The sequence below is a fragment of the Camelina sativa genome, chromosome 16, assembly GCF_030686135.1.
Source record: "Camelina sativa cultivar CO46 ecotype springtype chromosome 16, ASM3068613v1".
NCBI lineage: Eukaryota > Viridiplantae > Streptophyta > Magnoliopsida > Brassicales > Brassicaceae > Camelina > Camelina sativa.
Window position 1 is genome coordinate 7408412 of NC_141895.1, and position 14651 is coordinate 7423062.

At 38.6% G+C, this 14651-nt stretch overlaps 2 protein-coding genes and 1 long non-coding RNA gene across 3 annotated transcripts; 2 read left to right on the forward strand and 1 right to left on the reverse strand.

Annotated features, from left to right (window-relative positions):
* Positions 1-119: 119 nt before the first annotated feature.
* On the forward strand, positions 120-7832 carry LOC147925246 (uncharacterized). The gene is made up of 3 exons (XR_015583938.1): positions 120-228; positions 364-442; positions 7608-7832. It is a non-coding gene; the product is annotated as an uncharacterized LOC147925246 (long non-coding RNA).
* A 2551-nt stretch (positions 7833-10383) lies between these two features.
* LOC104750149 (pentatricopeptide repeat-containing protein At1g59720, chloroplastic/mitochondrial) lies at positions 10384-12378 on the forward strand. Its single transcript, XM_010471905.3, has one exon. It carries the CDS (start codon positions 10384-10386, stop codon positions 12241-12243), a length of 1860 nt encoding a protein of 619 aa, XP_010470207.3. The 3' UTR covers positions 12244-12378.
* On the reverse strand, positions 12304-14482 carry LOC104750148 (uncharacterized). Its single transcript, XM_010471904.3, has 3 exons — positions 12948-14482; positions 12552-12846; positions 12304-12466 (listed from the first exon to the last, which is right to left on the reverse strand). Exons 1-3 carry the CDS (start codon positions 13503-13505, stop codon positions 12444-12446), a joined length of 876 nt encoding a protein of 291 aa, XP_010470206.1. The 5' UTR covers positions 13506-14482; the 3' UTR covers positions 12304-12443.
* Between the last annotated feature and the right edge of the window lie 169 nt (positions 14483-14651).

Genomic DNA, 14651 nt, shown 5'->3' on the forward strand with positions numbered 1-14651 from the left:
TTTTATTTTTATTTTGTTTTTTTTAACACATGTAATAATTTTAACAATTGTTTTACATATGTAGAAGTTAATTATTAATATTATTGTATGAAAAATGTATCAAAATTGTTCATTTTAATAAACAAAGATAAATAGATGATATAAGCAGGTCACTAAGTCGCAAACTTGTAATCACATTTTTTTATCATCTCTACACAAATTCTGAACTTTTTAAGCTTTCAACAAATGGTTAGTTAGTTTTTCACGAATCTCATTAAAAACAAACAAACAAATTTCTTACATATACGTTTTTAAAAAATAAAAAACCAATATTGCTTATACAATAAATTTACTAGAACTTTAGTTAATATTTTTTTTTGGCAGGAAGAATACCAATTCAAATTTGGATCTACTGATGAAAAAGCAAGGGACAAAGCCATAGATTGTGTATATAGTTGTCGAGGTATATTCACTAGCAACCTAACCCCAATCAATAATAGAAGATAACATAAATCAATTTCAATAATCCAATAACCAATAATGAATCAAATGAATAACCATAATTCCAAAATCTTAAATATATCATAAAACAAATCATAGAACCAGCAATTTAACATCCGCGAACCAAATTTTGGGTTTTGGGGATATGTGTCAATTGACACCAAGCGTAGTGTCAATCAACACCAGCAATTTCTTGTTTAACCAGATTGTTTTAAATCGTCGAATTGGAGCGGTTTGGTTTAAGTGGAATCCCAAACGTGGTAGGTTTGCCAGCATCTCGGACCTATGATGCAATTTGGGTCATTGTCGACCGATTGACTAAGTCCGCATATTTTCTGGCCATCAAGAAGACTGATGGAGCAGCGGTCTTGGCTAAGAAGTATGTGAAGGAGATAGTCAGGTTGCACGGGTGCCAGCGAGTATAGTGTCTAATAGAGATTCCATGTTCACTGTGTTCTAGAAGGCATTTCAGGCATAGATGGACACTAAGGTGCATATGAGTACAGCCTACCATCCTTAGATAGATGGGCAGTCGGAGAAGACTATTCAGACGTTGGAGGGTTTGCTGAGGATGTTGTGTATGCTGGATTGGGGTGGCCATTGGGCAGATCACCTGATCTTGGTAGAGTTTGCTTACAACAACAAGTACCAAACGATTATCGGGATGGGTCCTTATTAGGAATTGTATGGGAGGCCATGTCATACACCGTTATGCAGGACTCATGTGGGGGAGAGGAGCATATATGGTGCGAGTTTTGTTCATGAGACCTCAGAGAAGATTCAGGTTGTGAAGCTAAACATTAAGGAAGCTGAAGACCGGCAGAGGAGTTATGCCGATAAGAGGAGGAGACATCTTGATTTATAGGTGGGAGACAGAGTGTACCTCATGATGGCCATGTTGCGGGGTCCGAACAGGTCATTGACAGAGACTAAGTTGTGTCTGAGGTACATGGGACCGTTCAGAGTGATTGAGCGGGTGGGACTGATGGCATATAGGTTGAAATTGCCTTATGTTATGTGCATGTTCCACAAGTTCTTCCATGTGTCGATGTTGCGAAAATATCTCCGCAAGGATGATCAGTTGTTAGCTAAGATTTCAGAGGATCTTCAGCCTAACATGACTTTGGAGGCGAGAACGGTGAGGGTTCTAGAGAGGAGAGAAGCAGGTCGCGACTTGAGCTTGTCTAGTCTGGTCCTAGTTGTAGTCCGTGGCTAGAGCGAGAATGGAGTATTCCAGCCCATCTTTCGTTTTTTTTTTTGGTAACATGTTAAATTTATTACCATTTTCTGATTTTCTCTTTACATTGTTGGTACAACTTATTTTGAAAGAAAGACAACTAGAACATGAAGGAACTAGAAAGGGAAAGAAATACAACCAAAGTAGGAAGCAAGAAGAGTTCCTGGAACCGTGATGAGCCTACCCCTGATAGCACGATCCAAAGCTGCTTGCACTGACGAGACGAAAGAGTTGCTGCTGGTGAAAATCCTCTTGTTTCGTTCTTTCCAGATGATGTAACATGTTGTTTGCAGAAAAATTTGACGAGCGTTCCTTCACCTCTAAATCTTGGGTTCCGAGTCTGCAAGTTCCAAGAGTCGATGGAGTTGATTGATGTTGGTGGGTTCCTCCAAATTTTTGAAGCAAAAGATTTCCAAATCCCTGCGGAGAAAGGGCATTCAAAGAAGAGGTAGTCGTGTGTTTCTAAACCGTTTGAGCAGAGCACACAAGCAGCAGGAATGTTTAGTCCCCACGCTCGCAACCTGTCTCTCGTAGGCAGTCTTCCTTTCATCACTAGCCATAGGATAAAAGCGAATCTTCGTACTCCTTCTTTAAAACAAACCATTTTTTTCCAAGGTACCAAAGGAGAGATTGTTTGCATGTGCTCCCAAGTTTCCTTAGAAGAGAAAGAATCTGAGAAAGAACATGACCGTCCTCGCCATAGATACACATCCTAATCTTTAAGAGCGTGCGGTGGAGTTATTGTTGTAAGTTTGATCATGAGTCGCTAGTGCACCTCCGTGCGAGCTCCTGGCATCCACCATTCACCATTCCTCAACGCCTCCGCTACTTTTGCTTCCTTTCTTATACGAAGATCTCTTGGTCCATTCTCTCCAAGGAAAGTAATTAAAGGACCATGGCATGTCCAATTATCAAACCAGAAAGAAGCACACTGACCATTTCTTACTTCACACCTCATTAAGTCAAGCAAATAAGGATTCAGAGAGATCATTTTTTTTATTGTCATGGATAGTCTTGAAGAGTCCCTAAGGCTCCAGAAGCTCCTTTTGCACAGAAGGAGTCCATCTTTCTTGTTACTAGGTCGCTTAACAAGATGAGATATTGCTCAGAGTACTAGTTTCCGCGAGGCTGGTGTTAAAAGAGGAAAATTTTCTGAAGTGAAAGTTTCTAAAAGTGGAAAGTTTCTAGAAAATGAAAGTTTCCATAAGTGTAAAGTGCTAAAAATGGAAAGTTTTATGGGAGACAGAATTTGTTCATTCTTAGCGGTTAAGAGCCTTTGTGGAGCTTGGGTGGCCTTTATGGCGGACTTTCGAGTCATGGTGTAGCCCATGTGTGGCTGTTTTGCGAGACATGTGTGGCCTTTGTGGTAGGTTGTTTAGCCAATTGTGTGACCTTTGTGGCGGGCTGTTAAGCCAATTATATGACCTTTGTGGTGGGCTGTTTAGCTATTTGTGCGGCCTTTGTAGCCAATGTTGCCTGTTTAGGCGGTCTTTCGTGATGTATGGTCTTCGTGATGGTCCTTCGGGACGTGTAGCCTGTTTAAGAGACCCTTCTAGATGTGTGGTCTTCATGACGGTCTTTCGAGACGAGTGGTCTTTGGGACGGTCCTTCGAGGCAAGTGGTCTTTGTGACGGTACTTCGAGACGTGTGGTCTTTGTGATGATCCTTTGGGATGCGTTGCCTTGGTGGCGGTCCTTGTTAGGACAATGTTTTGGCCTTTGTGGCGGTCTGTTTAGAAATTTCGACCTTTATGGTGGTCATGTTTAGGACATTTGTTGGCCTTACTGGTGGCTTTTGTGGAATGTTAATGATCTTTGTGTGGTCATGAGGTATTCCAGCGAGGGAATATGTGGTTGGCAGGACATTTTGATGTTTTACGTGAACCACAGAAAGGGAACCAAGTTAGGAGATAGGACTCAGACATGTTTTCTCTAAGGACGGTTGGTCCAGAACGACTCTAGGATAAATTTAGTTCTCCTAGTACTGCCATATTCTGAGATTTTGTGGCTTTAGAGTATGGTTGGTATATCTACTTCGGGGGCGCGCTGTAGGGTGGCAACCCGAGAGACGAATATTGGACTTCCTTATATATTATGGCATGTGGCTTAGGCCTGATGAGGAGCCAATAAAACTCAAAATGATACCTATGAGTAAAGGAAAGTCCAAAAGTAGAGAGAAAATAGTATCTGAAACGTGAGTCTATCGCCAAGAGGTGACCTTTGTAGATCGGTCAGAGGAAGTGCGGGTTATGGAGATGGTTGCATAGGAGTCCTTAGTCGATGGTTGTTTGAGATTCGAGGACAAATCTATGTGGGTGGGGGAGAATTGTAACATCCGTGAACCAAATTATGGGTTTTGGGGATGGGTGTCAATAGACACCAAACGTAGTGTCGATCGACACCAACAATTTTTGGTTCAACCAGATTGTTTTAAATCGTCGAATTGGAGCGGTTTGATTTAAGTGGAATCCCAAACCGGGGTATATATGTGAGAAGTCGACTTGAGGGTTTCATGGACAGCCACTTTTAGCCGTTCCATAGAGAATATATAGAGAAAAGAGTGTGTTCTTGGGGGATTTTGGAGATTTTAGGCTTGTTTGGTGAAATCTGTTTCTGTTGAGTGGAGATCTTGTGCTAAGACCGAAGGAGAAGCCTTCTAAGGTGTTGGATTCGTCAGTTTGGGTCAGAAACTACCTGCAAAAGAGTGATTGCATGACCATGGCTGATCTAATCCTGAGATCTCCTTTGATTTGCTTGTTATATGTTGTTTGTGGTGTTTTTCTTGCTTGTTATGGTTGATATAGGGTTCCTACGGTTTCATATGGATTTTGGTCGAGTTTTGGACGTATTGGACGTGGAGAGAAATGAGAGTCGATTCACGGGTTCGAGCATATCGCGTCTGCGGAGTCAGTGTCGATTGACACCAGGTGCGTGTCGGTCGACACTAAGGAGCAGTCTCAGTGTCGATCAACACTGAGGGGTAGTGTCGGTCGACACCAATACTCTGTGTTGGTTGACACTTGGCTGGTATCGGCTGAAACCACCCTTTTCAGAGAGTAGATGGTATTTTTTTTTATTGTTACCGTCCCTACAAATCACCACATGATCTTTTCCTGTGTTTTGTCCTCACTCGCACAGTTCCGACAGTCACTTTCTGGGAGGTCACCCATCCTGATACTACTCCAGCTCAAGCATGCTTAATTCTAGAGTTCTCTCAGGACCCTTCACCGAAAAGATAAGTGCACTTTGGTGACATAGGTGGCCAAATAAATTCTTTTAACCTCTCCGAAAGAATCTAAAACCGGGGTGTCATAATTCATTGGTTTTTTTGTTTGTTTGATGATTGTTTGACATTGGAATGTGAGTTGCTTATGTGTATAGCCCAGTACATGGGAGGATTGCCTCACAAAGTGTTTATGACAATACTTGTAATGCCCCGACCACCACCTCTTAGTGGGCCCAATGTCCACCTTCATTCAATGGGCCCACCTTCCTTAATGGGCCTCACGTCCTCTCACTAAGCTCGTGAGTCTATCCATATCCGACGGTCAGTTTGCTACGTCCAGAAGGCTTTAAAGACTTGTTATCGACCCTACAAATCACCCCATGATCTTTTCCTGTGTTTTGTCCTCACTTACACAGTTCCGACAGTCACTTCCCGGGAGGTCACTCATTCTGAGAATACTCCATTTCAACCATGGTTAAATATGGAGTTCTCTCAGGACCATTGACCGAAAAGATAAGTGCACTTTGGTGACATAGGTGGCGAAATCAATTCTTTTAACCTCTCTGCAAGTCTCAGAAACCGGAGTGTCTCAATTCACCCCCACTAATAGATAGCAACGTCCTTGTTGCGCACCAAGACCGTCACTCCCGATGGTGTGAGCCCACTCGACTCAACACTCTTCTGGGTTCGGCTCTGATACCACTTGTAACGCCCCGACCGTCACCTCTTAGTAGACCCTATGTCCAATCCCAGTCCATGGGCCAACCTTCCTTAATGGGTCTCACTTCCTCTCACGATGCCCATGAGCCCATTTATATCTAACGGTCGGTTTGCTACGTCCGGGAGGCTTTAAAGACTTGTTACCGTCCCTACAAATCACCACATGATCTTTTCCTCTGTTTTGTCCTCATATAACCCCCATTAACAAATCACAACGTTCTCGTTGCGCACCAAGACTGTCACCCCCAATGGTGTGAGCCCACTCGACTCCCCACTCATCTAGGTTCGGCTATGATACCACTTGTAACGCCCCGACTGTTAACTCTTAGTCGATCATATGTCAAATCCCAATCTATGGGCCCATCTTCCTTAATGGGCCTCACGTCCTCTCACTAGGCCTGTGAGCCCATTTATATCCGATGGTCGGTTTCCTACATCCAGGAGGCTTTAAAGACTTGTTATCGTCCCTACAAATCACCACATGATATTTTCCTGTGTTTTTTCCTCACTCGTACAGTTCTTACAGTCACTTCCTAGGAGGTCATCCATCCTGAGACTACTCCAGCTCAAGCACGCTTAACTATGGATTTCTCTCAGAACTTTTGACTGAAAAGATAAGTGCACTCTGGTGACATAGGTGGCCAAATCAATCCTTTTAACCCTCTTCGCAAGTCTCTGAAACTAGGGTGTCACAATTCACCCACACTAACAGATCGCAACGTTCTTGTTGCGAACCAAGACCGTCACCCCCGATGGTGTGAGCCCACTCGACTCCACACTCATCTGGTTTCAGCTCTGGTACCACTTGTAACCCTCCAACCGCCACCTCTTAGTGGGTCCCATGTCTAATCCCTGTCTATGGGCCCACCTTCCTTAATGGGCCTCACGTCCTCTCACTAGACCCGTGAGCCCATCTATATCCGACTGTCGGTTTGCTACGTCCAGAAGGTTTTAAAGACTTGTTACCGTCCCTACAAATCACCACATTATATTTTCTTGTGTTTTGTTCTTACTCGCACAGTTCCGACAGTCACTTCCCGGGAGGTCACCCATCCGAGACTACTCCAGCACAAGCACGCTTAACTCTGGAGTTCTCTCAAGACCCTTGACCGAAGTGATAAGTGCACTTTGGTGACATAGGTGGCCAAATCAATTATTTTAAACATGTGGCCAAATCGAACAACACTAACACTTGGCGAAGGTTTTGTCGACCGACACATGCTCGACATTTCCCGAAAACCCTATTTTGCAAGTGAGGACAAATCATATGCTTTCCAAGCATTCCCAGAAGCGAATCCAAGGCTCAATAGCCACAAAAATCACATAGAACTCAAAGGAAAACAATCACAAACCCCCACAAAGGCACAGAAACAGAGATCTTATCTTAGTTAAGACATTGACATGCACTCACCTTTGCAAAAATAGAGAGATTCAACCAATACACAACCAAATACACACCACCATAACTCCCTACGTTCTCAGACTTAGATCTCAACCACAAAGCCAAACTCACAAGAACATTAACAAAAAGCTTCAGGGAAAACCTTCAGGACCTCTCAAGAACTTTTGGAATCGCTTTCTCTCTTTTTCCACACAAAGGAGGCGTCAATAGGTTTTCTAAATTTAAAAACGTCGATCTCACACCTTAAATACGATCCCCAAACCGAATTAACTCGAACCGAGAATCCTGAAATCAAACCGAACACCCGATTACATAAGGTGTTCATCGACACAACCACCAATGTTAATCGACACCCCTACCGAAATCCCAAAATTAGGTTCATGGGTGTTACATTTACTAACACAATATAATGATTTAAGGAAAAGTTAACAAATTGTTATTTCAATTGGCTGGCTATTGCATATATATACATACATACATTACAAATATCACATTTGAATTAGATTTTAAAATACTTAACGATTTATATGTTGTATTTTTTAGGTGTTAGTTCTGTAACATATAATATAGAGACCGACCTACTAACTGTGAAGGGAGAAGGAATTGATCAAGATAAAATGCAGAGGAAGATCAATAAGTTTTTTAAACCAAAAAACGGGTTTCTATGTTGTTTTAGTCCCAAATAATATGATGTTAAGTCTTTGTATTTGTAAGAGTATTTAGATTTTTAACTAATAAATATATTAATACTTAGTTACGTATTCATCATATTCAACAGAAATGCCAGGATTTTTATTTGATTAGTTATTAAACCTAAATTATATTAGTTACTCTTTTAAAGTTTTATCAGAAAAAACAAAAATAAAATTTTGTAAAGGCATTTGTACTGCAAGAATGATGAGGAAAAATAATAGTTTGTTGTATTTGTAAATACCAAAAGAAATTATTGATTATACTCATGATTTCTACCATATTAGTGAAATATATATACTGAAATGAAACAATTAAAGAAACAATTATTTATCTATGTCACTACGAATCATCTTAAAATATTCTCATGATTGGGTAAGTATATGGTACTCATACCTCCCCTAAGGGATTACGAACATAGAGTATTGGCCTTTACAAGTTCTAAAAGTATAAGCAGAGTTGAGAATCCGGGGACCTTGGGAATTAGATTCATGAAAGTCGATATTGTTACTTTGTCATTACGTAAATGATCCCAAGTTTAGCGTCCTGTGAAACCCCCACTCTGTATTTTCTTTGTCAGGAGTGATGAAAATACCGATTCTAATCGATAAACCGTCCGAGGCCACTTTCGGAATAAGAGTCATGAAAATAGGTATCGTTTAAAATAAATAAATAAATCGGTATTGTTACTTGATCATCTCTAATTGATAAATTAAGTACTGTCCTATAAAATTTTGTTTATATGATGATAAATATTCTTTAAGGCATCTCTAATCCTAATCTATATTTTTTCTTTTATTATATAATTATAATAATATTATTTTTGTGCCTATACTTATAACTAGTTGTTTGAATTAAATCTAAACAAAATTAAAAATAAACAAAAATATATATATAACGCTGTATTATGAAAAAATTAGGGTTGTGCGCAAAATAACATTTCAAGTCGTTAGTTTTTGGAACTTTTACCCTCTATTTTCTAAAAATGTAAACTAATTATATAAAGTTCAAAATAATACACAATATAACTTTTATATGTATCTTCTAAACGTTTCTGCGGTCACATATATTAAATTTTTTAAATTGCAGATGTAGATTTTTACCCCTCATTGATTTGATATATTATTTATCTACATTTTAAAATTTTGATGATGATGACGAGAGTTATATTGCGTATTATTTTAAATTTCACGGTATTATCCTGCTTTTCTGGAAGTTCGAAGATAAAATTGCCAAAAACTAGTCAATTAGAAGGGTTTTTTTGCAAAATCCAAAAATTTAATTAAAAATGAAATAATATTAATCAAATGACATACGTTAACAAATAATATTGTCCAAACAATCAATTTTTAACAATCAAATTTAATAATATTGATCAAATGACATACATTTACAAATAATATTGTCCAAACAATCAATTTTTAACAATCAAATTTAATAATATTGATCAAATGACATACGTTTACAAATAATATTGTTCAAACAATCATTTTTTTAAATTGCATATGTAGATTTTTACCCCTCATTGTTTTGATATATTATTTATCTACATTTTAAAATTTTGATGATCATGACGAGAGTTATATTGCGTATTATTTTAGATTTTACGGTATTATCCTGCTTTTCTGGGAGTTCGAAGATAAAATTGCCAAAAAATAGTGAATTAGAAGGGTTTTTTTTGCAAAAACCGAAAATTTAATTAAAAATGAAATAGTGAATATTGATCAAATGACATACGTTTACAAATAATATTGTCCAAATAACAAACAATCAATTTTTAGCATAATACCTGTTAAATATTTTGTAAAATCTTATATATCTTGTAAAACATTATAAATACCTTACAAATGGTTTGTAAGGTATTTATAAAGTTTTACAAGATATTTAAACTTTTTAAATTTCATTGTAAAATGTATAAAAATATCATATAAATACCTTGTAAAGCCTAATAAATATTTAGTAGAACCTTATAAAAAATTTGTAAAACTTTTTAAATACATTGTCAAACATTATACGTTTTTTACAAATACTTTGTAAGACCTTATAAATACCTTAATAAAATTTCTTAAAGTTTTATAAAAATTTCTTAAAATTTTATAAAAATTATTTAAAAGTTTTTTAAAATGTTACAAGAGAACATGTTTACAGGTAAAAATATTTTTTAAGGTGTGAAAATAAGTGGATTATGTTGAACAAAAAAAGTTTTGGCGGAAAAATTTTCCGTGCTAAAATTATTTTGGCGGAAAAATTTTCCGTGCTAAAATTATTTTGGCGGAAAATTTGCAGCAATTTTTTATTTTTTTTGTCATTTTCTTGACTTATTTAATTTTTCAAATAAGATTTAAATGGTCAATAAAATAATAAAATATGGTAAAATTGAAAATGAAGAGAAAAAAATGAGTAATTTTTTTGAAGAGAATGGTGTTTCTAAAAATTTCTCAAGAAAATATATAACTTTTGAAACTGTTGGAAATATATAAATATAACCTTGTATTATTTAAAAAAAAAAAAACATAAAAATTAAATAGATGATATGATTAAGGATTAAAAATTTTGGTCGAGTTTCAAACTAATATTGTTGTACTTATTTAGTTATCTTTTCACCTCAAACAACGAAACTCATCATCCAATGTCTAACAGTCTTCTGCTCCACCCATTATCTCCTCCTGTACCACCGGCAAGTTCTCCCTCAGCCTCTGTCTCCCGTAACCATCACCGACGTATTCTCTCCTTATCTGAAACATGTTCAGACATATCTCAGCTCAAGCAACTCCACGCCTTCACTCTCCGTACCACTTACCCAGACGAACCCGCAACTCTGTTCCTCTACGGCAGAATCCTCCAGCTTTCTTCCTCCTTCTCCGACGTTAACTACGCGTTTCGGGTTTTCGATTCAATCCAAAACCGTAGCTCTTTCATGTGGAACACTCTCATCAGAGCATGTGCTCACGATGTTTCAAGGAAAGAAGAAGCCTTTATGCTTTACCTGAAAATGTTAGAGAAAGGTGAATCCTCACCGGATAAACATACGTTTCCGTTTGTATTGAAAGCTTGCGCTTATATATTCGGGTTGTCGGAAGGGAAGCAGGTTCATTGTCAGGTTGTGAAACATGGGTTTGGTGGAGATGTGTATGTTAACAATGGTTTGATTCATTTGTATGGTTCTTGTGGATGTTTGGATTTAGCACGCAAAGTGTTTGATGAAATGCCTGAGAGAAGTCTTGTTTCTTGGAATTCGATGATTGATGCTCTTGTTCGGGTCGGGGAGTATGATTCTGCGTTACAACTGTTTAGAAAGATGCAGGAGTCGTTGGAACCAGATGGTTATACAATGCAGAGTGTTTTGAGTGCGTGTGCTGGTCTTGGATCTTTGTCATTAGGTACTTGGGCGCATGCGTTTCTGTTACGAAAATGTGATGTCGATGTTGCTATGAATGTTTTGATTAAGAACTCGTTGATCGAAATGTATTGTAAATGCGGGTCTTTGAGAATGGCTGAGCAAGTGTTTCAAGGGATGCTAAAACGTGATTTAGCTTCATGGAACGCAATGATTCTTGGGTTTGCTACACACGGAAGAGCTGGAGAAGCTATGGACTGCTTCGACCGTATGGTTAGAAAAGGAGAGAGTATTAAACCGAACTCAATCACTTTTGTTGCCTTGCTCATCGCTTGCAATCACAGGGGGATGGTAAACAAAGGAAGACAGTATTTTGACATGATGGTTAGAGATTATGGTATTGAACCAGCGTTAGAGCATTACGGTTGTATCATCGACCTTGTTGCCCGTGCAGGCTACATCAGTGAAGCTATCCACATGGTGATGAGCATGCCAATGAAACCAGATGTAGTGATCTGGAGAAGTCTCCTTGACGCTTGTTGCAAAAAAGGTGCTAGTGTCGAGCTAAGTGAAGAAATTGCTAGACATATCATTGAATCAAGGGAAGGTAACCAAAGTTTTAACAGTAGCTACAGTGGTGCATATGTGTTGTTATCAAGTGTTTATGCTTCAGCTAGCCGGTGGAACGATGTTGGAATGGTCAGAAAACTAATGACTGAACATGGAATTAGAAAAGAGCCCGGATGCAGTTCTATTGAGATAAATGGCATCTCCCATGAGTTTTTTGCAGGAGACACATCACACCCTCAGACGAAACAGATATACCAACAGTTAGAAGTGATTGACGACAGACTGAGATCGATTGGTTATTTACCGGATTGCTCTCAAGCACCATTAGTCGATGCAACAAATGATGGTAGCAAAGAGTACTCCCTCAAGCTTCATAGTGAGAGACTTGCCATTGCTTTTGGACTGATAAGCTTACCACCTCAAACTCCAATCCGTATATTCAAGAATCTACGTGTATGCAGCGATTGCCACGAGGTTACTAAACTGATCTCAAAAGTCTTCAACACTGAGATCATTGTGAGAGATCGTGTACGCTTTCATCACTTCAAAGATGGATCCTGCTCTTGTTCAGACTATTGGTAGCAAGAACTAGTTGTAGGGATATATATAAAAGGGAAAAAACCGTTCATGCAGTGTATACCATTGATCAATGCAACCAATTTTGTATAAATCATAAGTTTGGTAAGTCAATCCAATCTTAGCTGAACTAACAACAAACAATTTGCAGCCATATTTTTTTCACATCACAGATCAGCTTCAAACGATGAAAGAGAAAGTGATCTCTACTTAATGAAGTCTTCTGCTACTGTTACATCAAAGGAAATAGAGAACAATGTCAGTGACAAAAGCAGCGGTTTGACTTGGAGGAATTAAGCACAAAAGAAACTCACTTTTTGATGATTTTGGCACTAAGACGACAGTCATGTCTGCATTGTTAGGTGGAAGCTGAAGACGCAAAGGGAAAAGCTTCCCGTTCAACGGACTACGAGTACACACGACAACATCTTCAACATTGCTCTCTTCTTTCAATCTCGTAGTCAGCTCTTCAACACCATTGCCTTTAAAAGTAAACGACATTACCTCAACTGAATCATCTTCAACTTCACCATCATCATCCGCTACATGAAAGTATATCACTCTCCCTTCGGACTTCGGCGGCGATCCAATCATCACTGAATCCGTTGACTGCCACACACACACAAAAAAAAACATCAAGTCAACGAATCCAGGCCTAAAGCATAATACCATTTTTTTTTGGTCAATATGGATTAAAAAAAAAAAGTCACCTCTTGTCTAAAGAAACGGTTAGATCTGGAAGGAGATCCAGGAGCGAAGTCGAGTGAATCGGAATGATGAAGCGGAGAGGGAGGCTGATGGTGATCGGAAGTATCAGTGAGGATCTCAACGACATCAACGTGCCAAAGAATCCATTCTTGAGTAGCCGATCTATGAGGAATATCATGAGTAACAGAGTTTCTCCAAGGAGGTAAACCACCGTTACCACGAAGGAAGTGACCATAACGAGTCTTGAGCTTGACAAGAGCAGAGTCTCTGATCGGTTCCCAAGCTAAAGACGAGTCAAGACGGCTAGGATTAGTCTGTAGGACTTTTTTTCCGGTGGCTCCGAGAAGAAACGGTTTGTTTGAGGCGGTTAAGTATTTGCCGTAAGCGCTTTTGAGACGGATAAGGTTGGTGGAGCCAGGGACTATCTCAACGGTCCATTTGGCTGCTCCTGCTGAGCCGTTACGTTCTTGAGTTACGGATTCTTCGTCTTCGTTTGCGATTAGGTACTTGTCGTGGTGGCTCCGTAAACGAACCGCTTTGGCCTTTTGAAAAAACTCCATTGATAGGGAGAAATGTTGAAGATGGTGTGTGAATGTACTACAAAGCTGGACGTGAGCTGGGTCTTTGGGACCTTGTCTTTTACAGAATAGGTATATTATTATTTTTTTAATTACTCATTTTCATTTTTTTTTTTTTATTGTCTGATTTTGGGGGGGGGGGGGGGGGGGGGGGGTCAATTTCACTCTCTCTTTTTGGTAATACCTTATTTTCTTCTAATAATTGTTAGCTTGTTTTTTGGTAACAAAATATATTTGTGGGATCTAGATCTCTGACCGGGATAAATTGATTGTTTAATTGGACATATAAAATTCAGTTTTGTTTTGGCTTATTAGGAGTAGAGTAAGTAGAGTAATTAAAAATATTAATACAGAGATATTAGCACCGTAATCAAGAAAAATTAAGGTCGCTTAGAACGAGTGATTTTGGCCTTAGAACGAGTGATCTGTGTCATATGAAAATTGAAAACATTATCATGGCCGGCTCATTGGTTTACCGTCTTAAGGGTGGGTGCCAAGGTCGAGGTCTGGTCAGTCCTAAACACTAAAACCTGCTAAAATGTTTTTAACCGTCTTATGTTTTGAACTTTCAAAGTGTTACGGGATATCACTTAAATCTGGAAAATCAATACGATAAAACTACAATGTTTCTCACCAGATCAAGACACATCAGCCTTTGTATTGAAGCATAAAGTGACATATCAGTTAAAATAAATACCCAATGAAATTATAACAAATAATACATCTAAGCTCTTTTTTACCTAGGTGGTCAAAAGAACAAAACGTAGAGAAACAGAAAACGGTGAAGGTGAAATTGCAATCTCATTCAATAGTTTTCTCAATCTCTTTGTTCTAGATTCAATATTGTCAGCTCTGTTGATTGAGAACTGTTCTATTCAAAGTTATACTAGAGATAATCTATTTTTCTCTAAAGTTTTGTTATCATTGTTTTGAAGATTTCTATAATCGATTTCTAAATCTACTCTATGTGAGTTTGTTGCAGGTGAAGATGATAACTCCAGCAGTGAAGACCGGTTTGTTCGTTGGGTTGAAATATCGATTGCTAGGTTAAAGTAATATCGATTGAACCTAGGGTTAAGGGGGGGGGGGGAATCCATGGATATTCCTCTATCTCGTCTTAACTAACAT